The 23,517-nt window shown below is 45.7% G+C and overlaps 2 protein-coding genes across 10 annotated transcripts in view; one reads left to right on the top strand and one right to left on the bottom strand.

Moving 5' to 3' along the window:
- Positions 1-11,258: 11,258 nt before the first annotated feature.
- LOC123723696 (cholecystokinin) lies at positions 11,259-14,688 on the top strand. Its single transcript, XM_045698004.2, has 3 exons — positions 11,259-11,481; positions 12,470-12,730; positions 14,270-14,688. Exons 1-3 carry the CDS (start codon positions 11,274-11,276, stop codon positions 14,407-14,409), a joined length of 609 nt encoding a protein of 202 aa, XP_045553960.2. The 5' UTR covers positions 11,259-11,273; the 3' UTR covers positions 14,410-14,688.
- A 2,446-nt stretch (positions 14,689-17,134) lies between these two features.
- The window catches only part of LOC106591343 (trafficking kinesin-binding protein 1), a 92,942-nt gene continuing 86,559 nt past the window's right edge, over positions 17,135-23,517 (bottom strand). For 7 of the 9 annotated variants that reach the window (XM_082959987.1, XM_082959963.1, XM_082959962.1 and 4 more), the window contains one exon: positions 17,135-19,700. In XM_082959987.1, the coding sequence (XP_082816113.1) occupies positions 18,875-19,700 (826 nt within the window). In that variant the 3' untranslated portion in view covers positions 17,135-18,874. The remainder of the gene's footprint in view (positions 19,701-23,517) is intronic. The other 2 variants (XM_082959988.1, XM_082959989.1) reach the window with 2 other exon arrangements.

Below are 23,517 nucleotides of genomic sequence, written 5' to 3'. Positions count from 1 at the left end.
CATGATTTCTATGATTAATCTCCTGAAGTGTCAGACTATCATATGTCCTGAAGCAGAACAGGCTGAGGGACAATCAGCACATTACAAGCCTTTGGCTGTAGGAAGCAAGCACTGTGTGTTAAGACACAATGAAAACAACGGTCTGAGTCTCTATTTGTCCAGACGGATCACTAAGAATTAGGTTGATCTTTAAGTGTGAGCTGTGACACTGATGTAAGACACTGTCGTGTGCATGCTGTGTGTGTTCATGCTCGCTGTGCAGAAATGATCTTAGACGTAGAATAGGCATGTAGTCCAGTCAAGCACAAAGTAGCAAGCCGTTCTATTCCTGTTTCAGGGAAGTGAGAAAATGCCTAATGGCATGTAATATATGTGTCACTTCTGGCCGTCGGAGGATGTTATTGAGGAATATTGTCTTGTTGCCGTTTATAACCTGCGCTGGTTTGTAAACCCATTTAACCCCTCATAGACGGTAGCTTACTGTAAAGTGTTAATAATTACTGTATACTTCATCATAATGGAATCATTGACAATCCTTTCCTCTCTGTGCGTTCATTCTTTCAAATAAGCCTATTCTTTAAAGTTTGGCCAGTATAATGTAACCTTCAATAATATAGGGCTTACAGAGAAAAGACCCTGAAATCTCAGAATCCCTCAGAAAAACTTTAATTACATCACAACTACAGTCAGATAACTCTTAAGAGTTCCCTCATGAAAATTGATAGGCTTTGCCCTATTTTTTAAAATAATTGCTCACAATGTTATGATACGGCTTCAAATAACTCATAGTCCGATAAAATAAGATTCATCTTCCTCCAGCTTTTCCTTTGTGGAGCTTTTGTCTTTCTGTTTCTTTGAAGAATTAAAACCGTTAGGTGATTTAAAGTTTCTGTTCTGACTCTGAGTCTGGGGGATTAGAGGAATAAGTGGTACATGAGAAGGTTTCCAGTCGGAGGGAACGTCATCGTCCTGGTCAAAGTCCATTGTAGCGTTCCTGTGAATGTTAAAAACTGGAACAGAGGGGAATTCAGCCAGGTCTTTTCTGAGGAGAATGGGAGTGGTAGAATGACTGACGGCCATGTTCTCACCAAGATGAATTCATATTCTGTCATTATGTCTGTGTCCCAGATGGCACCCTATTCCTGATTTACTAGACGTTTCAACAGGGAAAAGTAGTGCACTATGTAGGGAATAGGGTTCCTAAAGGGTTCTGCGGCTGTCCGCATAGAAGAACCCTTCTTGGTGCCAGGTAGAACCCTTTTTGTCCATTATATAAGGAATAGGATGTCATTTGGGAGGAATCCTGGGATACGTACCATAACGCTACTAACCAAACAGGTTGTCACAACATTGCCACATGGTAATGTCACGACCAACCTCCTCACAACTTACTTGCGACGTTGTGACAAAGTCATGTGTTAGTTGGGAAATCCTGTCTGATAATTTGGTAGTTTACTGGTAAACTTTGAACGTTTCCAGTGTTATACATTCCCTTTGCAACCGTATTCATGATCAATGTCTCTTAAGTACCACATTCTGCGGAGTCTTCCACACACATTCCATTTCTTTGTTTTACCAGGGGCCTCACCGGCTAATTTGTCTGATGTTATTAGAGCATATTTCTCCCTCTTTGAAATGCACTAGTCAATATTCAAGTAAACTCCATCGAGAATGATGCATCATGCTGCTGGTGTGTTTGAGTGAATTCATTTCCCTGGGGAATTTAGCCTTAAAGTCTGTGTTAATGGTGGGCTAGTTAGTGTGGGGGGTTGCTCCTGGATGAGCTTTATGTAATTTATGGAAAGTAGTTCTGTAAGGGGTGCGTTACTGGTAGCAGGGAAGTCAGACGCAGGAGAGCAGAACTGGGTAATAACCGGAGCAGTTTAATATCAAAACCAACGGCATCCAGAAATACAAAATATGGGTACAAAACCCATCACGCACCAGTCAAAATGTGCAAACAATTTCACACACAGACATGGGGGAACAGAGGGTTAAACACACGACAAGTAATGAGGGAAATGTAAACCAGGTGTGTGGGAAAACAAGACAAAACAAATGGAAAATGAAAGGTGGATCGGCGATGGCTAGAAGACCGGTGACGTCGACCTCCGAACGCCGCCCGAACAAGGAGAGGAACCAACTTCGGCAGAAGTTGTGACAGTACCCCCCCTTGACGCGCGGCTCCAGCAGCGCGCCGACACCGGCCTCGGTGCAGGGCGATCCGGACGGAGATGGTGGAATTCCCGCAGCATTGAAGGGACCAACACGTCCTCCACCGGAACCCAGCATCTGTCCTCCGGACCGTACCCCTCCCACTCCACGAGATACTGAAGGCTCCTCGCCCGACGCCTCGAATCCAGTATGGAGCGGACGGAATATGCCGGGGCCCCCTCGATGTCCAGAGGGGGCAGAGGAACCTTCCGCACCTCAGACTCCTGGAGCGGGCCAGCCACCACCGGCCTGAGGAGAGACACATGGAACGAGGGGTTAATACAGTAATTGGGGGGAAGTTGTAACCTGTAACTAACCTTGTTCAGTCTCCTCAGGACTTTAAATGGCCCCACAAACCGCGGCCCCAGCTTCCGGCAGGGCAGGCGGAGGGGCAGGTTTCGGGTCGAGAGCCAGACCCGGTGCGGTGACGGTCTGCGCTGGTTTTCTGGCGCAGCACGGCCCGCTGAAGGTGAACATGAGCGGTGTCCCATGTCTCCTCCGCGTGCCTGAACCAGTTGTCCACCGCAGGAGCCTCGATCTGACTCTGATGCCAAGACGCCAGAACCGGCTGGTACCCCAGTACGCACTGGAAGGGAGAGAGGTTAGTGGAGGAGTGGCGGAGCGAGTTCTGGGCCATCTCTGCCCAGGGCACGAACGCCGCCCACTCCCCCGCCCGGTCCTGGCAGTAAGACCTCAGAAACCTACCCACATCCTGGTTAACTCTCTCCACCTGCCGGGTTGGAAACCCGAGGTAAGGCTGATCGAGACCCCCAAACGTTCCATGTATGCCCTCCAGACCCTCGACATGAACTGGGGACCCCGATCAGACACTATATCCTCAGGTACCCCGTTGTGCCGGAAGACGTGTGTAAACAGGGCCTCCGCAGTCTGTAGGGCCGTAGGGAGACCGGGCAGTGGAAGGAGACGGCAGGACTTAGAGAAACGATCCACAACAACCAGGATCGTGGTGTTTCCCTGTGATGGGGGAGATCGATCAGAAAATCGATCGACAGGTGCGACCATGGCCGTTGTGGAACGGGTAAGGGGTGTGTCACTAGTGGCAGGGAAGTCAGACGCAGGAGAGCAGAACTGGGTAATAACCGGAGCAGTTTAATATTAAAACCAATAGCATCCAGAAATACAAAATATGGGTACAAAACCCGTCGCGCACCAGTCAAAATGTGCACAAGCACTTACAACAAACAATTTCACACACAGACATGGGGGGGAACAGAGTGTTAAATACACGACAAGTAATGAGGGAAATGTAAACCAGGTGTGTGGGAAAACAAGACAAAACAAATGGAAAATGAAAGGTGGATCGGCGATGGCTAGAAGACCGATGACGTCGACCGCTGAATGCCACCCGAACAAGGAGAGGAACCGACTTCGGGGGAAGTCGTGACAAGTTCTATAAAGGAAATAAATTAAATCGTTGTTTTTAAAATGGACAGAGAATTGCCACTAGTAGGGATGAGTCTGGTCAGTGGTGTGAAGACTGGGGAAACAACTTCTTTCTGGATACTCAATCTATTCTCAAGATCACTCGCTTCACTCTTCAACTCCTTTCACCCATTTTACGTCCACATCCTAAAATACATCCTCTTGTTCCTCTCATCTCTCCATCTCCTTCTTTTCCCCATACCTCTTACCCCTTTCTCTCGTCTCTTGAGTATCTTGGGGACTGATTGCTCTCCTAGTTCCCTGCCACACAAATTACTCTTGTAAAGAGTCCTAAATGTATCTGTGATGTCTGCCAAATATGAAGTTCATTATTATACTGAGTCACACACTCCAGGTAATTGGCTACGTTCAAGTTCCAGCATTTTGAACCCACTTGAAAAAGATGTACCCTGCCTGGCATCAGGATTTTAATGAATCTGGATTTTCCTCCCTGATCGAGACCGTTTGGGTGTTTTTTTAAGGACTTGTCGCTGTACTGCAGTGTTATTGTATGTAAGCTTCAGAGGGGTTGCTGGCCTGCTGAGCAGTGGTGCATGAGGGTTTGTTCAATAGCCACGTTGGGGACGGTTTTTAATCGCGGTTACAGAATAAAAGCTGCCCTCGATTGATATTTGAATTCTGAAAAAAACTAAATGAAAGATATTGGTATTTATTTATTAGATGTAGATTTATTTTTATTTTCATGTATTGACGCTGTAATGATATATTTACTGCCTGGTACTGATGCTCTAGAAATACTTAGAGAGACAAATCGAATCCTTAATTGCTCTCTGTAGTAGAGGTCTGTTGGACTGCAATCAGCAATCTCCATCTGTATCTGCATAATGTGAACCGAGAAGATGGCAGCCAAAATGTTCAACAAATGTGATTATTTTTTTCCTCCCATTGTGGACCAAGCCTTGGTTCTATGCAGTACATTGTCCATGCATAACTATATGAAGAGAAAGACTGGCCAATTCAGTGGAAAACACATTAACTGTAGTATTACACAAACAAACGTGTATGTGTGTACAGGTTTTAAAGGGTCAGCCACTGAAGTGGAGGTTCTCAGCTCTAGCTGCATGAGTGTAAACCTCTCTATTGAGGGATTTAGGTGGGAGGGCTGTGAAGACTTGGTTATTACGAACATTTTGATGGAAACTCACCCAGCGGTTGTTTTCAGAAGTACCGTAACAATACAACAAAGATAAAAACAATTTATCATTGCTAAAATGTACTTTGGTCTTTGTCATTTTAACAAAGCTTTGAATCAAACACCTCTTCTGTTTCTGCCCCCCACGTTGATCATTGATTAAGCTATCTTTATTTGTTGTGTTTCAAGAGCAGCTCCATTGTTGTCCTGTGGTCTCATCACAATATTGTAGAGTGAATGGATACTAAAAGGTCAGTTATAGGTAGGTACTACAGGAGAAAGGAATAGCTGCGGTAGGCTACTCTGAATTAACATTCATGCATAGCAGACTAACTCAATGCTGGACCACAGAGCCAGTTCCACAGCTGATTTAAATGTGTCCTTGCTAATCAAGGACTGATTTAGACCTGGGACACCTGGTGGATGGAATGAATCATTAGGTAGAACAGAAAACCAACAGTACTCGGGACCTCCAGGCTCTGATTTGAATTCCCCTGCTGTATAACGTACAGCTAATACAACAAGGATGACATTCAGTTTGTCAGAGTCGCTCACACTCTCTGGTCTGTGACGCAAGTCGTCGATGTCACTCCATCTCAGTATTCATCCGCCTGACGTTTTAAAACAATTTCTGAGACAAATCATATGGGTATATAAAGGGGAGGTGATGCGGCTCACAGGGTCAAACGTTTCCTCTCCCAAAGAAAGAAACAAGAGGATGTGGTAATGATGAAGGGAATGTGTTGAGAGGAGGGGATGGAGAGATGAAGGGAATGTGTTGAGAGGAGGGGATGGAGAGATGAAGGGAATGTGTTGAGGGGAGGGGATGGAGAGATGAAGGGAATGTGTTTAGAGAAGGGGATGGAGAGATGAAGGGAATGTGTTTAGAGGAGGGGATGGTTAGATGAAGGGAATGTGTTTAGAGGAGGGGATGGAGAGATGAAGGGAATGTGTTGAGAGGAGGGGATGGAGATATGAAGGGAATGTGTTGAGAGGAGGGGATGGAGAGATGAAGGGAATGTGTTGAGAGGAGGGGATGGAGAGATGAAGGGAATGTGTTGAGAGGAGGGGATGGAGAGATGAAGGGAATGTGTTTAGAGGAGGGGATGGAGAGATGAAGGGAATGTGTTGAGAGGAGGGGATGGAGAGATTAAGGGAATGTGTTGAGAGGAGGGGATGGAGAGATGAAGGGAATGTGTTGAGGAGGGGATGGAGAGATGAAGGGAATGTGTTGAGAGGAGGGGATGGAGAGATTAAGGGAATGTGTTGAGAGGAGGGGATGGAGAGATGAAGGGAATGTGTTGAGAGGAGGGGATGGAGAGATGAAGGGAATGTGTTTAGAGGAGGGGATGGAGAGATGAAGGGAATGTGTTGAGAGGAGGGGATGGAGAGATGAAGGGAATGTGTTGAGAGGAGGGGATGGAGAGATGAAGGGAATGTGTTGAGAGGAGGGGATGGAGAGATTAAGGGAATGTGTTGAGAGGAGGGGATGGAGAGATGAAGGGAATGTGTTGAGAGGAGGGGATGGAGAGATGAAGGGAATGTGTTTAGAGGAGGGGATGGAGAGATGAAGGGAATGTGTTGAGAGGAGGGGATGGAGAGATGAAGGGAATGTGTTGAGAGGAGGGGATGGAGAGATGAAGGGAATGTGTTGAGAGGAGGGGATGGAGAGATGAAGGGAATGTGTTGAGAGGAGGGGATGCAGGGATGAAGGGAATGTGTTTAGAAGAGGGGATGGAGTCATCATGGGCAAGACATTTCTGTGGCTGCGTGACGTGGCACCCTATTTCCTACATAGTACTTTTGACCAGAGCCATATGTGGTGTCAGTTGGGACACGAGCTCTGCCTATCTGCTATGTTTCCATCACCGCTGCTGAAAGGGAATCAGATCACATTTATCTCTCTCTAACCCATCCAGGCGTTTGGCTGGAATCTCTGGATTGAGAGAGAGACCTCTCTTTATTGGATGTTAGTGCACAGATAATGCCAACCAGTGGAGGCTGGTGGGAGAAGCTATAGGAGGACGGGCTCCATGTAATGGCTGGAATGGAATAAATGGAACGTAGTCAAACGTGGTTTCCATATGCTTAGGAAATGCCAACTAATGCCAAACTGTTTAGGAAACAATTGAAAGCTTAATTTCTTATTTTATCCTTTTTTCATTTCCCACTTATTTTCCCTGGCGTAGCTCTGTCAGGCTGATCTGATAGGGTGTATGGTGACCTGCTTAGCTCTGCCAGGCTGATCTGATAGGGTGTATGGGAACTGCTTAGCTCTGCCAAGCTGATCTGATAGGGTGTATGGTGACCTGCTTAGCTCTACCAGGCTGATCTGATAGGGTGTATGATGACCTGCTTAGCACTGCCAGGCTGATCTGATAGGGTGTATGATAACCTGCTTAGCTCTGCCAGCCTGATCTGATAGGTCTATGGGGACCTGCTTAGCACTGCCAGGCTGATCTGATAGGGTGTATGGTGATCTGCTTAGCTCTGCCAGGCTGATCTGATAGGGTGTATGGGAACTGCTTAGCTCTGCCAAGCTGATCTGATAGGGTGTATGGTGACCTGCTTAGCTCTACCAGGCTGATCTGATAGGGTGTATGATGACCTGCTTAGCACTGCCAGGCTGATCTGATAGGGTGTATGATAACCTGCTTAGCTCTGCCAGCCTGATCTGATAGGTCTATGGGGACCTGCTTAGCACTGCCAGGCTGATCTGATAGGGTGTATGGTGATCTGCTTAGCTCTGCCAGGCTGATCTGATAGGGTGTATGATGACCTGCTTAGCTCTGTCAGGCTGATCTGATAGGGTGTATGGTGACCTGCTTAGCTCTGCCAGGCTGATCTGATAGGGTGTATGATGACCTGCTTAGCTCTGCCAGGCTGATCTGATAGGGTGTATGGTGACCTGCTTAGCTCTGTCAGGCTGGTCTGATAGGGTGTATGGGGACCTGCTTAGCTCTGCCAGCCTGATTTGATAGGTGTATGGTGACCTGCTTAGCTCTGCCAGGCTGATCTGATAGGGTGTATGGGGACCTGCTTAGCTCTGCCAGCCTGATCTGATAGGTGTATGGGGACCTGCTTAGCTCTGCCAGCCTGATCTGATAGGTGTATGGTGACCTGCTTAGCTCTGTCAGGCTGATCTGATAGGGTGTATGGGGACCTACTTAGCTCTGCCAGCCTGATCTGATAGGTCTATGGGGACCTGCTTAGCACTGCCAGGCTGATCTGATAGGGTGTATGGTGATCTGCTTAGCTCTGCCAGGCTGATCTGATAGGGTGTATGATGACCTGCTTAGCTCTGTCAGGCTGATCTGATAGGGTGTATGGTGACCTGCTTAGCTCTGCCAGGCTGATCTGATAGGGTGTATGATGACCTGCTTAGCTCTGCCAGGCTGATCTGATAGGGTGTATGGTGACCTGCTTAGCTCTGTCAGGCTGGTCTGATAGGGTGTATGGGGACCTGCTTAGCTCTGCCAGCCTGATTTGATAGGTGTATGGTGACCTGCTTAGCTCTGCCAGGCTGATCTGATAGGGTGTATGGGGACCTGCTTAGCTCTGCCAGCCTGATCTGATAGGTGTATGGGGACCTGCTTAGCTCTGCCAGCCTGATCTGATAGGTGTATGGTGACCTGCTTAGCTCTGTCAGGCTGATCTGATGGGGGACCTACTTAGCTCTGCCAGCCTGATCTGATAGGTGTATGGGGACCTGCTTAGCTCTGCCAGGCTGATCTGATAGGTGTATGGGGACGCCCTGCTGGCCAGTGATAGCCCACCTGGCCCCCCTGCCTTCAATGATTAACATCAGAAAGTCCTGGGTGCATCTCAAATGGCATTCTATTCCCAGAAGCCTTCAAACTCAACTCTGGACCACAAACTAGTTCCTCTGTGTTTTCTCTTTCATTGTTCCCCTCTAATCAGGGACTGATATAGACCTGAGACACCAGTGGGTGCAATTAATTATCAGGTAGACCAGAAAACCAGCAGGCTCCAGATCTCGTAGGGTAAGAGTTGAACACCCCTGCCCTGTAATGTTACAACAGCAATGAGTAATGTGTTAGTTATACAAATATTAAAGGAACTTATATTTAAAACCACTATCTGGATGTATAATGGTAAGATAAAACTACATTCCTATGAAATAGTGTTCACTGGGTGAAATGAAAGATAATCGGAATATTAGATACTCTGAATACTGTATATTAATTCAAAGTACAGGAAGCATGTTTCCTCCACTAATCGTAGAAGCTGGACAAAGGATTTGATTGAACAAAGACAGTAATTCAGTTTATAGTTATTTGAGATGCAAGTATTGAGTCAGCAGGAGAACCAAAAGGAAGACTGTTTAATTCTCTAACGATACAGTGTATGAATCACAGGAGGCTGCTGAGGGGAGGAGACTGTTTAATTCTCTAACGATACAGTGTATGAATCACAGGAGGCTGCTGAGGGGAGAACTGTTTAATTCTCTAACGATACAGTGTATGAATCACAGGAGGCTGCTGAGGGGAGAACTGTTTAATTCTCTAACGATACAGTGTATGAATCACAGGAGGCTGCTGAGGGTAGAACTGTTTAATTCTCTAACGATACAGTGTATGAATCACAGGAGGCTGCTGAGGGTAGAACTGTTTAATTCTCTAACGATACAGTGTATGAATCACAGGAGGCTGCTGAGGGGAGAACTGTTTAATTCTAACGATACAGTGTATGAATCACAGGAGGCTGCTGAGGGGAGAACTGTTTAATTCTCTAACGATACAGTGTATGAATCACAGGAGGCTGCTGAGGGGAGAACTGTTTAACTCTAACGATACAGTGTATGAATCACAGGAGGCTGCTGAGGGGAGGAGACTGTTTAACTCTAACGATACAGTGTATGAATCACAGGAGGCTGCTGAGGGGAGAACTGTTTAATTCTCTAACGATACAGTGTATGAATCACAGGAGGCTGCTGAGGGGAGAACTGTTTAATTCTCTAACGATACAGTGTATGAATCACAGGAGGCTGCTGAGGGGAGAACTGTTTAATTCTCTAACGATACAGTGTATGAATCACAGGAGGCTGCTGAGGGGAGAACTGTTTAATCTCTAACGATACAGTGTATGAATCACAGGAGGCTGCTGAGGGGAGAACTGTTTAATTCTCTAACGATACAGTGTATGAATCACAGGAGGCTGCTGAGGGGAGAACTGTTTAATTCTCTAACGATACAGTGTATGAATCACAGGAGGCTGCTGAGGGGAGGAGACTGTTTAACTCTAACGATTCAGTGTATGAATCACAGGAGGCTGCTGAGGGGAGGAGACTGTTTAACTCTAACGATACAGTGTATGAATCACAGGAGGCTGCTGAGGGGAGAACTGTTTAATTCTCTAACGATACAGTGTATGAATCACAGGAGGCTGCTGAGGGGAGAACTGTTTAATTCTCTAACGATACAGTGTATGAATCACAGGAGGCTGCTGAGGGGAGAACTGTTTAACTCTCTAACGATACAGTGTATGAATCACAGGAGGCTGCTGAGGGGAGAACTGTTTAATTCTCTAACGATACAGTGTATGAATCACAGGAGGCTGCTGAGGGGAGAACTGTTTAATTCTCTAACGATACAGTGTATGAATCACAGGAGGCTGCTGAGGGGAGAACTGTTTAACTCTAACAATACAGTGTATGAATCACAGGAGGCTGCTGAGGGGAGGAGACTGTTTAATTCTCTAATGATACGGTGTATGAATCACAGGAGGCTGCTGAGGGGAGGATGGCTCATAATAATGTCTGGAACACGGAGCGACATTAAACACATGGAGATCATGTGTCTGATGTATTTGAAACCATTCCACTTATTCCACTCCAACCATTACCACTTCCTCCCCAATTAAGGTGCTACCAACCTCCTGTGGTATGAACGTACTCCTGAGAAACCATAATCTCCATGTCCTTCAGTTAGACAACTTTAAAAGACCTTTAAGAGATCGTGCCTTGTGTTTCATTCCCAGGCACACAGCCAGATGTGCATCCCCATATTAATCAGGCAGCAGTCTCTCTTATGAGGGAGAAGGATTAGCCTATCACTGTCGTGAGACTGAGGCTGATGGGGTGGGGGGTGGGCTGTGGTGAGGCTGCTGACTGGGGTCTAGGAGAGGGGCTTGCTTCTGGGTCGTATTCATTAGGAACCAAACGGAAGAAAATGGACTGAAACTATGAGTGATTATACCTGAACACACCCAATAATTAAAAAAAGGTGTCCCAATGAATACAAACATGGGTTCCTTGTTTTGAGGGGAGGGGGGTGTGGGGAGTGGTTGTTATGATCTTTGACCCCCTCCCCCTCTTGTTCCCTAGTGCGTCAGCATCAGAGGAGAGGAGAGAGGAGCATGGGGAGTGTAGTGGGTCCAGGGTGGTGCCCTGTCCCTCTCTGAAGGAGGTGGTGAGTGCGTCTATCCCGTTACTGCGTCAGCGATGCGCAAATACACGACAGGATGCAAAAGCTCCGCTCCAGGGACCAAGGGACCGGCCCTCCCACTCCGGGTATATAAGGGTCACTCCTGCACCTTCAGGAGAAGTTTCCCGCTGTCTGTTCCAGCTGTACTCCCTCTACTGTACACTCCTCCTCCTCTCCTCTACTGTTATCAGACTGTTGAGCCCAGCCTGTGTGGACTGACTGAAGGTAATTGAACTTTGTGTGGCTATTTATTTTTGTAATTTTTCTGCTGTGAGGTCGCTGGGGTTATCAGTAAAGAAGCTTAATGAACACTTGGAGCATGGGACTAATTCCTTGCACAATGGGTTCTCTACAATTGAAGTACAGGGTTTAAGTTCAGGTCAATGAGTGGAATAATCCGACTTGGTTCCAGTCAATTATGTGAGGACGTAATTGTGTTTTTCATATGAAATCTGTCTTGAATGAATGTATCGACATTCATTAACTGTACCTGATAAATGATGGTGTGTCCTGACTACTGTTTAATATCTGCTGTATTATCGCTGCCTGGAGATACCTTCCTTCAGATTGCTGTCCCTCTATATTTGTTTTAATTCTATACAACCCAGACAGTTCTTGTTTGTTGAATCTACATGAATTATTCACTAGTCCATTGGTGGCATGGTGGTGTGAAATCACAAATATCTTCACCCTGGAGAGTACTTTTCAATGGCTCTTTAAACAGAGAAGAGTCTGTTTTTTCTGCTTCTGAGGCATCTTATGGTAGAAAAGTCAATTCTCCTGACTGGAAGCTGCCTAATGGTGTTGGTCCTTTCCTCCAGGATTATATTACGACAGGAAACACTCATCCATCAGTATTACTACCCTACAACTTATATGATTGGTCAATTCATATTGGGTGGGAAAGGGCACTTTTATTTTGTTTTAACCAAATGTATTGTTTTGGATAATGGTATTCCTTGTAAAACTTATTTTTTTAAATAGACTCAAATGTAATACAGATCTATGCAGAGATGTTAATTCATGTTCTCTTTTGATGCTAATCTTTTCTGATGTTCTGTCCATCTCTCTCTCTCTGTGCCCCCTCCCTCTCTCTCTCTGTGTGCCTCCTCCCTCTCTCGCTCTCTCTGTGCCCCCTCCCTCTCTCTCTCTCTGTGCCCCCTCCCTCTCTCCCTCTCTCTCTCACTCCCTCTTTCTGTGCCCCCTCCGTCAGCAATGAATGCAGGCATCTGTGTATGTGTACTGCTGGCTGCGTTCTCTGGCAGCAGTTTGGGGCGCCCGTTGCACTCGCAGGATGAGGACAAGCCTGAGCCCCCCCAGCTCGACAGCGTTATGTCTCCCCAACACACACGCCACACCCGCTCAGCGCCCTCCAGTGGCCAGCTCACCCCCTTCTCCAAACCGGCAGAGGACGAGGCAGAGGACCCCCGCACCAGTCTGCTCGAACTACTGGCAAGATTGATATCCAGGAAAGGTAAGCCATGACATCTGTTCAATGTTTATTCAAGTAAAATAGAACAATGTTAAAGGTTTGTTCGAAATATCATATTCTAGGGTTGTATGTTATCACAATCCTAGTATCCCTCACTCATGAACTAAGTCACCAATTATATTAAGTAATGTATTAAGTCACCGTATTCTCTATGTAGTGCACTACTTTGACCAGGGCACATAGCGCTCTGATCAAAAGTAGTGCACTATTTAGGGAATAGGGTACCATTTGGGGCTCAGAACAGTGACCTTGTATGAGTTTTGGATTGGCATCATCTCCACTCTGATAGCTTTCCCATCTCTGTAGTTAAAGCACTTTTCCTCTGAGGAAGAAGAGAAGTCCCACAGTATGAGACAGACAGCCAGGGAGGAGAAAGTTGATAGTGGGAATTATCCAGACTGAGAGGAGACCTTCCCTCCAGTGGTTTTCATCACGTAACAGAGAGATGAAGAAATATGACATCGTTAGAGAAAGAAAGCCTCCATCCTTCCTCTCTCTCCGTGCTTCCTCGTCTGTCATTATTCATCTCTCTGGGTGTTGTTCCCATCCAGTCATGGCTTTGTCATGCTGCTGTTGTCTGGCCCTGCTCAAACTGGACTTTTTGACTTTAATAAACAATCAAATAAATGGCTATATTTTGCCATTTTAAAAGGAACTCCACAAAAGGCATCTTCCCTGTGGCTCAGTTGGTAGAGCATGGTGTTTGCAACGCCAGCATGGTGTGTGCAACGCCAGGGTTGTGGGTTCAATTCCCACGGGGGGCCAGTACAAAAGAAAAATGCATGAAATGAAATGTATGTATTCACTACTGTAAGTTGCTCTGGATAAGAGCGTCTGCTAAATGTCTAAAATGTAAAAAAAAATTATGTAAAAGTTGTGTAGGTTAGTGCGGTTTGTAGATATCCTTAACTTCTCTGAAGAGTGCCAGAACATTTACACACAGAAGAATGAACATTTACACACAGAAGTACATGCCAAAGAATGAAACAGACAGTCTCCAGTGGATTGATAATGACTGACCGGCACCAGTCCCTGGGATGATGCTGAGCGGACATTGCTGAATGGTTCCATCAGATCGCTAGCCAACACTGATTTAGTCAATTAACAAGTGTTCATTTGTTTTAATCCAATAGGTCTTCCTTGATCCCTGGAACAAAAAATGGTTAAGAAACATGTTATGATCCAACATATCAAGGAGTTGTGTTATCATGATCCCAAACAGTCATAAGGACGGGATGCTTTCTAGGAATAATTATATTATGTTCTTTCATCTAATGATACAATCAAATGAATAAGGTTATACCAACAGGAGACTCCAGTGCCCGTTACAGTATAGATGTTATGTGACATCTGTCTCTGTTCCAGACATAGAAATATATATTATATCCATATGCATTAGAATATAATGTAGTATTTAAAGGGGCAATCTGGGATTCAAACAACGCACAACCGCCATTTCTTTGGTAAACAGCTGAAGGATTGTGCTGGAGAAATGTAACCCCTCATATTCCCTGGTTCCAGGATCATTCCAGAGGAGCTCGTCCCTGAGCAGCAGAGCCAGCGGTCCGGGTCCCAGCCACAAGATAAAGGACAGAGACTATCTGGGCTGGATGGACTTCGGACGCCGCAGTGCAGAGGAGTACGAGGAGTACTCCTCATAGAAACATACGGACCACCACTAAATTCATCTCAATTATCAGAATCGGAAAACAAAAAAATCATTGTCCCCCAAAAGCTATATTTATTATGATGTATTTGATGTAAATGTGTTTGTAAAACTGATATGAAGCAATATATATACAGTACGTATACAGATTTTTGAAGAAAACAAAAAGTTTCATGCTTTTCTTACATGTACCCTACACACAGTCCGATGTCCTTAAAACAGAGATATCTAATCAGACAGATTTTGTAGTAGAATAAACCAAGCCTGCATAATATACACACATCCTTTTCCATAGTTTTTCCAAACACTAAGGCCTTGGGTTCATTGTAGTCCTAAGTGCTATGCAGTCTAGTGCATTTAGTGGGCTCATGGCTTGCTCTATTTGTCACTTACAAATGTTACACAACAGCTCATCTGACTCATATTTGCTCCCCTATTATGCTGGACCACAGTTGCCACACATTGTTTACAGCTCTAGTCATCACTGAGCCACAGAGATGCAGCAACATACAGCAAGATCCTCCTCTTAATGCAGAAGGTACAGGGAGGTTAGACAGTGAGAGACTACAGTGGGTGTATTAGCAGCACTTAATGAATGTAGGTCTGAAAGTGATACCTCCCTGAGCAACTTGTCTTCTTATAGACCCACTGTACCTACAGCAGCCCAGCACATCACTCTGACTGAATTAAAGAGCAAGAGCGTTTTTGTTAACGAGCCGTCCTCCAAATCTACTTTTTCAGACACATGGCCTTAAGGGGTGATTGTAGCAGCAATAACAGAGGCAATATCACATCTCAGTCACTAAATAGAAAAACCGGAACACAGAGGAGACAAATACAGCTTGGGTTTTTACATTAGACAACGCACGCAGCTTAACAAATATTGGATGGAGTACCACTTGGGTGTATTGGAGAGACAATGGCATGGCTTGGATTGCACTGTTGTGAGCATAAAGCTTGGCTAGCGCTGCACTAATGCTAGCACAGGTGTCCCTCAATGAGCTGATTTAATTATTTGCGACAGGTTTTCGTTGTGGGATGGGAGGCAGGAGGCGGAGGAGGGGAGGATGAGGGGAGAAGGAGGGGAGGCAGTGGGGAGAAGGAGGGGAGGCGGAGGAGGGGAGGATGAGGAGAAGCAGAGGAGGGGAGAAGGGGAGGGTGAGGAGGGGAGGATGAGGGGAGGCGATGGGGAGAAGGAGGGGAGGCGGTGGGGAGAAGGAGGGGAGGCGGAGGTGGAGGAGGGGAGATTTGAGGAGAAGCAGAGGAGGGGAGAAGGGGAGGGTGAGGAGGGGAGGATGAGGGGAGGTGGAGGGGAGAATGGGAGGATGAGGAGGAGGGGAGAATCAGGGGGGGCTGAGGGGAGGCAGAGGAGGGGAGAAGGGGAGGATGAGGAGAGGTTCAGGCGGGGGGAATGGGGGAGTGGAGGGGAGGTGGAGGGGAGGTGGAGGAGAAGGGGAGGATGAGGGGAAGCAGAGGAGGGGAGAAGGAGAAGAGGAGGATGAGGGGAGAAGAGGAGGATGAGGGGAGGTGGAGGAGAAGAGGAGGATGAGGAGAAGGGGAGGATGAAGAGGGGAGGAGGATGAAGGGAAGTGGAGGAGAAGAGGAGGATGAGGAGAAGGGGAGGATGAGGTGGGAGTAGGGAGGGATCTGTTGCATAATAAAGCATTGCAATAAAATACAGAAAAACATGAAACATCTGCTGCTGCTGGGGCAATTACACGTATTGGTGCCCATTTACAACAGACAGTGGCTGACTGCTGGGTCCACATTAGGCTCAATGAGATGCTAGAAGGTTGGGACTGGTGATGGTGAGACCCCACAGGGAGACAGACCTAGAGAGAGATGGCAGGTAGGGGGGATTATGTAGGACCACTAAACATTTTTGAAAACTTGTTGTAGATCCCAAAAAGGATGAATCATTTCCTTATAATAATGCAAAAACAAATTGACATAAATAATTAATTGGCGGGGGGGGGGGGGGGGGGGGGGTTGCATATTCCAACTCCCCCTAAGACACCCGAAGGGAGTGGGATCATGGCCAGGGTCACCATTGTACAGCGCCCCTGGAGCAACTAGGGTTAAGTGCCTTGCTCAAGGGCACAGTGAGCAAGGCACTTAACACTTATTTCACCTTGTCGGCTCCGGTATTCAAACCAGCAATCTTTCAGTTACTGACCCACTGCCTTAACCTCGAGGCTACCTGTTACGTTTTATCCATCTATGAATATCAAGTGGATTGTTGTTCAAGTGGATGTGTGATCATGCCATATGTGCCCACTAATTACGAACAAAAGAGAGGACTTCCTTGAACATGGAGAAAAGGGCACTGAAAGAGCACTTAGGGGAACATTACCAGCTGAATGAGTAGTGGGTTTATTTCTGCTGCTGTCTGTAGTAATGGACCATCAACACAATGCACTTGGCTCCAACAACACTGAAATTCTCAAATAGTCATCTAATCGCATGAAACTGAGGCCAAGATCTTTCCCATGTGAACATGTTGTAGCTCGGTCCATATTGTCCTCATAAAGCTGTGTGGACAACAGTATGGTGAAACACCATGTACTATACAGTTGTCAAGTACATTTCTTCAAAAACGCTTCATTATCATGAGGACTTTTGATGATTAGTGCTCCAAACATTATGTTATTATTTTGTCTTTAGTGAACTCCAACCAACAATACATAGACGGATAAATAAAAGACATGAAAGCAAGCAGGTCATATCAATTGTTTTATTGATAATAGCCTTTTTTGCAAATTGGTGCTCTTGAAATTCCGGAACACAAAACCCTTGTTTTTTGTTTTTATACCAGTGTTCTGACCACTTCATTGCCTGAACAACATTTTTGTCCCTTATATATATATTTTTTCTTCCTAGTTTATTAAAAAATAGTTAACATCGCTAAATTCATTGCATTCATACCATTTACAATGTACAAGTAGTATAATAATAATTCCCTTTGTAGTTGAAATGCAGTAAAACCATCATTTAAATCAACAGACATATGGACATAATATTTTCTGCTGTTAAACAATACATTCAAAGGACATTCAAGTTACACACAATGTCAGCAAGGACGAATCTCTACTTCTGTCAGAGGTTAATGATAAATAATAGGTGTTTCTTCTTTATTTCAACACATATAGTATAGTGCATCTCTCCAAGATGTAACGAGAGCTCATCTTCTCTGCAGTTAAAATTCCTACGAGGAGGATATCCTCAGAACACAAAGCAGTTGTCTGCTCATACCAGGGTGGAACCAGAGATCAGTCAGTCCAACAACAATGGAACTATGTCAAGTATGAGGCACTAGGAGGTTTTCCCTCCATCTCCCCGTTCCACATCTTCATTTACAGTACAGTGGCTTTAGTTTAAAGCTAACAGTTCAGTCACCAAAGCTTGTTACCAGAAAGATGAAAGTCAGAATCAACGGCATCCCTCCCAGAGAACTCTCCTACACACCTTTTGTATTGGGAGACAGCAGTTAGTGGGCTCTGGTTGAAATGTCCTGTATATCTGATTATCACCTTAACCAAATGACTCAAGCCTTTCTTAGGCTATCTAGGCCTATAGGTAAATCTTTCAACTTTATACACACACAAGTTCACATACTCGCACTGCACACAAATGTCTATAAATCATGTTGGTCTGTTACAATGTATCCAAGTTCAAACCATAGCCTATTCATTCACGGCAAACATCCATGCATCCCTCTTAGCTTCAAGTGTGGCTCCTTCCCACTCTTTATTTGGATAAACTCTGAGGTGAATAACATGTGTTGTTGCCCAGTATTGTGCTAGCTAGTAGTATGAATACTGTACCTCCAACATTTCATTTCCTCAATAAAGGTCTTAGTTCTGTGCATATTGTCATGGATGTCACTGAACACCCCTAAATACCACTTAAGGTGCGTTCCCTGGTACTGCTTGCCACTCATTGGCTAATTAACAGGAAGAGACAGTGTTTTATCTCTACATGTATACGTTTAGACCTGGGAATAAAATAAATAGATCTTTAATATGAGTTTACCTGGGCTTGGAAGCGCTCCGTTTCCTAAACAGATAACAGGTGCTACAGTACATGACCTTCAGCCTACCGATCTGCAGGGCCAATCAACAATAAAACAGTAACACATCATGGTACTATTTACTGAGGGATGTAAGGAGAGAGACAGAGAGAGAAAAGCTGGACAGAGAAAGAAAAGCAGGACAGAGAAAGAGAGGACAGGAGAGAGAGAGACAGAATACAGAAAGAGAGGACAGGAGAGGAGAGAGCGAGACAGAATAGAGAAAGAAAGACAAAATAATTAGCATTGATACAAAATGTTCTGTAAAAAGAAAGGGCATCTCTTTCAGGCACAGAGTTGATTTGTCACAGACCGGGGCCTCATACAGCAGCTATATATACATCCAACTCATCTGACAGGTGACAGACAGAAGAGAAAAGTCAACATTCATTCACCCATCATTGAGACTAGTCTGTCTGGGGAGCTTGGAGGAAGAAGCCAGGAGCATGTCTGTGGGGCTGTGGGGCCCCGGGCCCTTCATAGCCATGCCGGCCCCTACCATGGCCGGGTAGCTGCGGTTACGGCGGATGCCTGCGTTCAGAGCGGGGCCGAGGCCCCCTATGGGACTGGTCACCACAGAAGGGCAGAAGTGGGAAGGGCGGTGGAGGCCGCTGAGGGGCCCCAGCATGGTGGGTCCCGTGGCCCCTGATAAAGAGGGGCCGGCCCCAGCCACGCTGAAGCGCTTCAGCTTGTCCACCAGCTTCAGATTGTGGACGCTGACGTCAGTCTGACACTCGCTGTCTGCTGACTCACTGCTCCGGGCCTCTGCCCTCACCTCCTTCAGGATGGAGCTGGCCGGCTTCGACGCCAGGAAGTTGTCATAGGGGGGGGCGCTGGGACTGAGGTCGAAGGGGCCCACAGGGCTGCTGGGTTTGGTGCAGAGGGAGCGGTGGGTTGGGGAGTTGGGCGGCATGAAGGGTAGGGTGTTGGGGGGCCGCGGTTGTAGAAGCGACGGTACCCCTCCAGTGGGGATGGAGGTGCTACAGTCTGCCCGGTCCCAGCTCTGAGGGTTGTAGACTGCTGCAGAAATGCCTCGCTCCTGGAGGAGCCGCACCAGACCTCCACTAGTGCTCATGGTCTTGGTGGAGTCTCTCAGGTTGGTGAAGGACTCGGCTGCCAGGCTGAGGCGGCGCGGGGTGCAAGGGGTTGAGCAGGGGGTAGATCTGACGCTGCTGCTGCTGGTCATGACGCAGGAGGCAGTAGGGCCCGACATAAGGCTGAAAGAGGGAGATGGAGAGGGACACACACAGACAGTCACACACACATACTGCTATACAGTCAGCTATACTGCTATACAGTCAGCTATAAAGGCAGATATACCGCTATACAGTCACCTATATTGATATACAGTCAGCTATACCGCTATACAGTCAGCTATAAAGGCAGATATACCGCTATACAGTCACCTATATTGATATACAGTCAGCTATACTGCTATACAGTCAGCTATAAAGGCAGATATACCGCTATACAGTCACCTATATTGATATACAGTCAGCTATACTGCTATACAGTCAGCTATAAAGGCAGATATACTGCTATGCATTCACCTATATTGATATACAGTCAGCTATACTGCTATATAGTCAGCTATATTGATATACAGTCAGCTATACTGCTATACAGTCAGCTATATTGATATACTGTCAGCCATGCTGCTATACAGTCAGCTATAAAGGCAGATATACTGCTATGCAGTCACCTATATTGATATACAGTCAGCTATACTGCTATACAGTCAGCTATATTGATATACAGTCAGCTATATTGATATACAGTCAGCTATATTGATATACAGTCAGCTATACTGCTATACAGTCAGCTATATTGATATACTGTCAGCTATACTGCTATACAGTCAGCTATATTGATATACTGTCAGCCATGCTGCTATACAGTCAGCTATAAAGGCAGATATACCGCTATACAGTCAGCTTTATTGATATACAGTCAGCTATACTGCTATACAGTCAGCTATATTGATATACTGTCAGCCATGCTGCTATACAGTCAGCTATAAAGGCAGATATACTGCTATACAGTCAGCTATAAAGGCAGATATACCGCTATACAGTCACCTATATTGATATACAGTCAGCTATACCGCTATACAGTCAGCTATAAAGGCAGATATACCGCTATACAGTCACCTATATTGATATACAGTCAGCTATACTGCTATACAGTCAGCTATAAAGGCAGATATACCGCTATACAGTCACCTATATTGATATACAGTCAGCTATACTGCTATACAGTCAGCTATAAAGGCAGATATACTGCTATGCATTCACCTATATTGATATACAGTCAGCTATACTGCTATATAGTCAGCTATATTGATATACAGTCAGCTATACTGCTATACAGTCAGCTATATTGATATACTGTCAGCCATGCTGCTATACAGTCAGCTATAAAGGCAGATATACTGCTATGCAGTCACCTATATTGATATACAGTCAGCTATACTGCTATACAGTCAGCTATATTGATATACAGTCAGCTATATTGATATACAGTCAGCTATATTGATATACAGTCAGCTATACTGCTATACAGTCAGCTATATTGATATACTGTCAGCTATACTGCTATACAGTCAGCTATATTGATATACTGTCAGCCATGCTGCTATACAGTCAGCTATAAAGGCAGATATACCGCTATACAGTCAGCTTTATTGATATACAGTCAGCTATACTGCTATACAGTCAGCTATATTGATATACTGTCAGCCATGCTGCTATACAGTCAGCTATAAAGGCAGATATACCGCTATACAGTCAGCTATAAAGGCAGATATACTGCTATGCAGTCACCTATATTGATATACAGTCAGCTATACTGCTATACAGTCAGCTATACTGCTATACAGTCAGCTATATTGCTGTAAAGTCAGCTATAGTCAGCTACACTGCAACACAGTCAGCTACACTGCAACAGTCAGCTATACTACTACACAGTCAGCTATACTACTACACAGTCAGCTATACTACTACACAGTCAGCTATACTACTACACAGTCAGCTACACAGTCAGCTATATTGCTATAAAGTCAGCTATACTATTACACAGTCAGCGATACTACTACACAGTCAGCGATACTACTACACAGTCAGCGATACTACTACACAGTCAGCTATACAGTCAGCTATACTGCTATACAGTCAGCTATACTACTACACAGTCAGCTATACTACTACACAGTCAGCTATACAGTAAGCTATACTGCTATACAGTCAGCTATACTGGTATACAGCCAGCAACTCTGCTATACAGTCGGCAATACAGTCAGCCATACTGCCACTCCATCAACCATACTGCCACACCGTCAGCCATACTGCCACACTCAGCCATAGTGCTATACAGTCAGCCATAGTGCTATACAGTCAGCCCTACCGCTATACAGTCAGCCATACTGCTTACCGTCAGCCACACAGTCTGCTATACCGTCAGCCACACAGTCTGCTATACCGTCAGCCACACAGTCTGCTATACCGTCAGCCACACAGTCTGCTATACTGCTATACAGTCAGCAATACTGTTATACAGTCTACCATACTGCTACACAGTCATCCATACCGCTACACAGTCAGCCATACAGTCAGCCATACAGTCAGCCATACCGCTATACAGTCAGCCATACCGCTATACAGTCAGCCATACAGTCAGCCATACAGTCAGCCATACAGTCAGCCATACAGTCAGCCATACTGCTATACAGTCAGCCATACTGCTATACAGTCAGCCATACTGCTATACAGTCAGCCATACCGCTATACAGTCAGCCATACCGCTATACAGTCAGCCACACAGGCAGCTATACTGCTATAGTCTGCCACACAGTCAGCTATACAGTGATACTGTCAGCTATACCGTTATACAGTCAGCTATACAGCTATACTGTCAGCTATACAGCTATACAGTCAGCTATACAGCTACACAGTCAGCTATACAGCTACACAGTCAGCTATACAGCTATACAGTCAGCCATGCTGCCATACAGTCAGCTATGCTCCTCAGCTATGACAGACACAGCCAGTCAGCTAGACTGATGATTCAAGCTTTAATATTACTGGCTATTGGTCCTGAGATCATATCCACATGACAATATTTTATAAGAGTCAACACAGACGGAGTTTAAAGACCACTCAATAGCTCCTTCTAGAGCCTAGACCACTCAATAACTCCTTCTAGAGCCTAGACCACTCAATAGCTCCTTCTAGAGCCTAGACCACTCAATAGCTCCTTCTAGAGCCTAGACCACACAATAGATCCTTCTAGAGCCTAGACCACACAATAGATCCTTCTAGAGCCTAGACCACTCAATAGCTCCTTCTAGAGCCTAGACCACTCAATAGCTCCTTCTAGAGCCTAGACCACTCAAAAGCTCCTTCTAGAGCCTAGACCACTCAATAGCTCCTTCTAGAGCCTAGACCACTCAATAGATCCTTCTAGAGCCTAGACCACACAGTAGATCCTTCTAGAGCCTAGACCACACAATAGATCCTTCTAGAGCCTAGACCACACAATAGATCCTTCTAGAGCCTAGACCACACAATAGCCCCTTCTAGAGCCTAGACCACACAATAGCCCCTTCTAGAGCCTAGACCACTCAATAGATCCTTCTAGAGCCTAGACCACTCAATAGATCCTTCTAGAGCCTAGACCACTCAATAGATCCTTCTAGAGCCTAGACCACACAATAGATCCTTCTAGAGCCTAGACCACACAATAGATCCTTCTAGAGCCTAGACCACACAATAGATCCTTCTAGAGCCTAGACCACTCAATAGATCCTTCTAGAGCCTAGACCACACAGTAGATCCTTCTAGAGCCTAGACCACACAATAGATCCTTCTAGAGCCGAGAACACTCAATAGCTCCTTCTGGAGCCTAGACCACACAATAGCTCCTTCTAGAGCCTAGACCACACATTAGATCCTTCTAGAGCCTAGACCACTCAATAGATCCTTCTGGAGCCTAGACCACACAATGGATCCTTCTAGAGCCTAGACCACACCATGGATC

This window comes from Salmo salar, chromosome 02 (assembly GCF_965601325.2).
Source record: "Salmo salar chromosome 02, fSalSal1, whole genome shotgun sequence".
Lineage (NCBI taxonomy): Eukaryota > Metazoa > Chordata > Actinopteri > Salmoniformes > Salmonidae > Salmo > Salmo salar.
The sequence above is the reverse complement of the archived record's forward strand: the minus strand, read 5'-3'. Positions and strand labels throughout refer to the sequence as shown.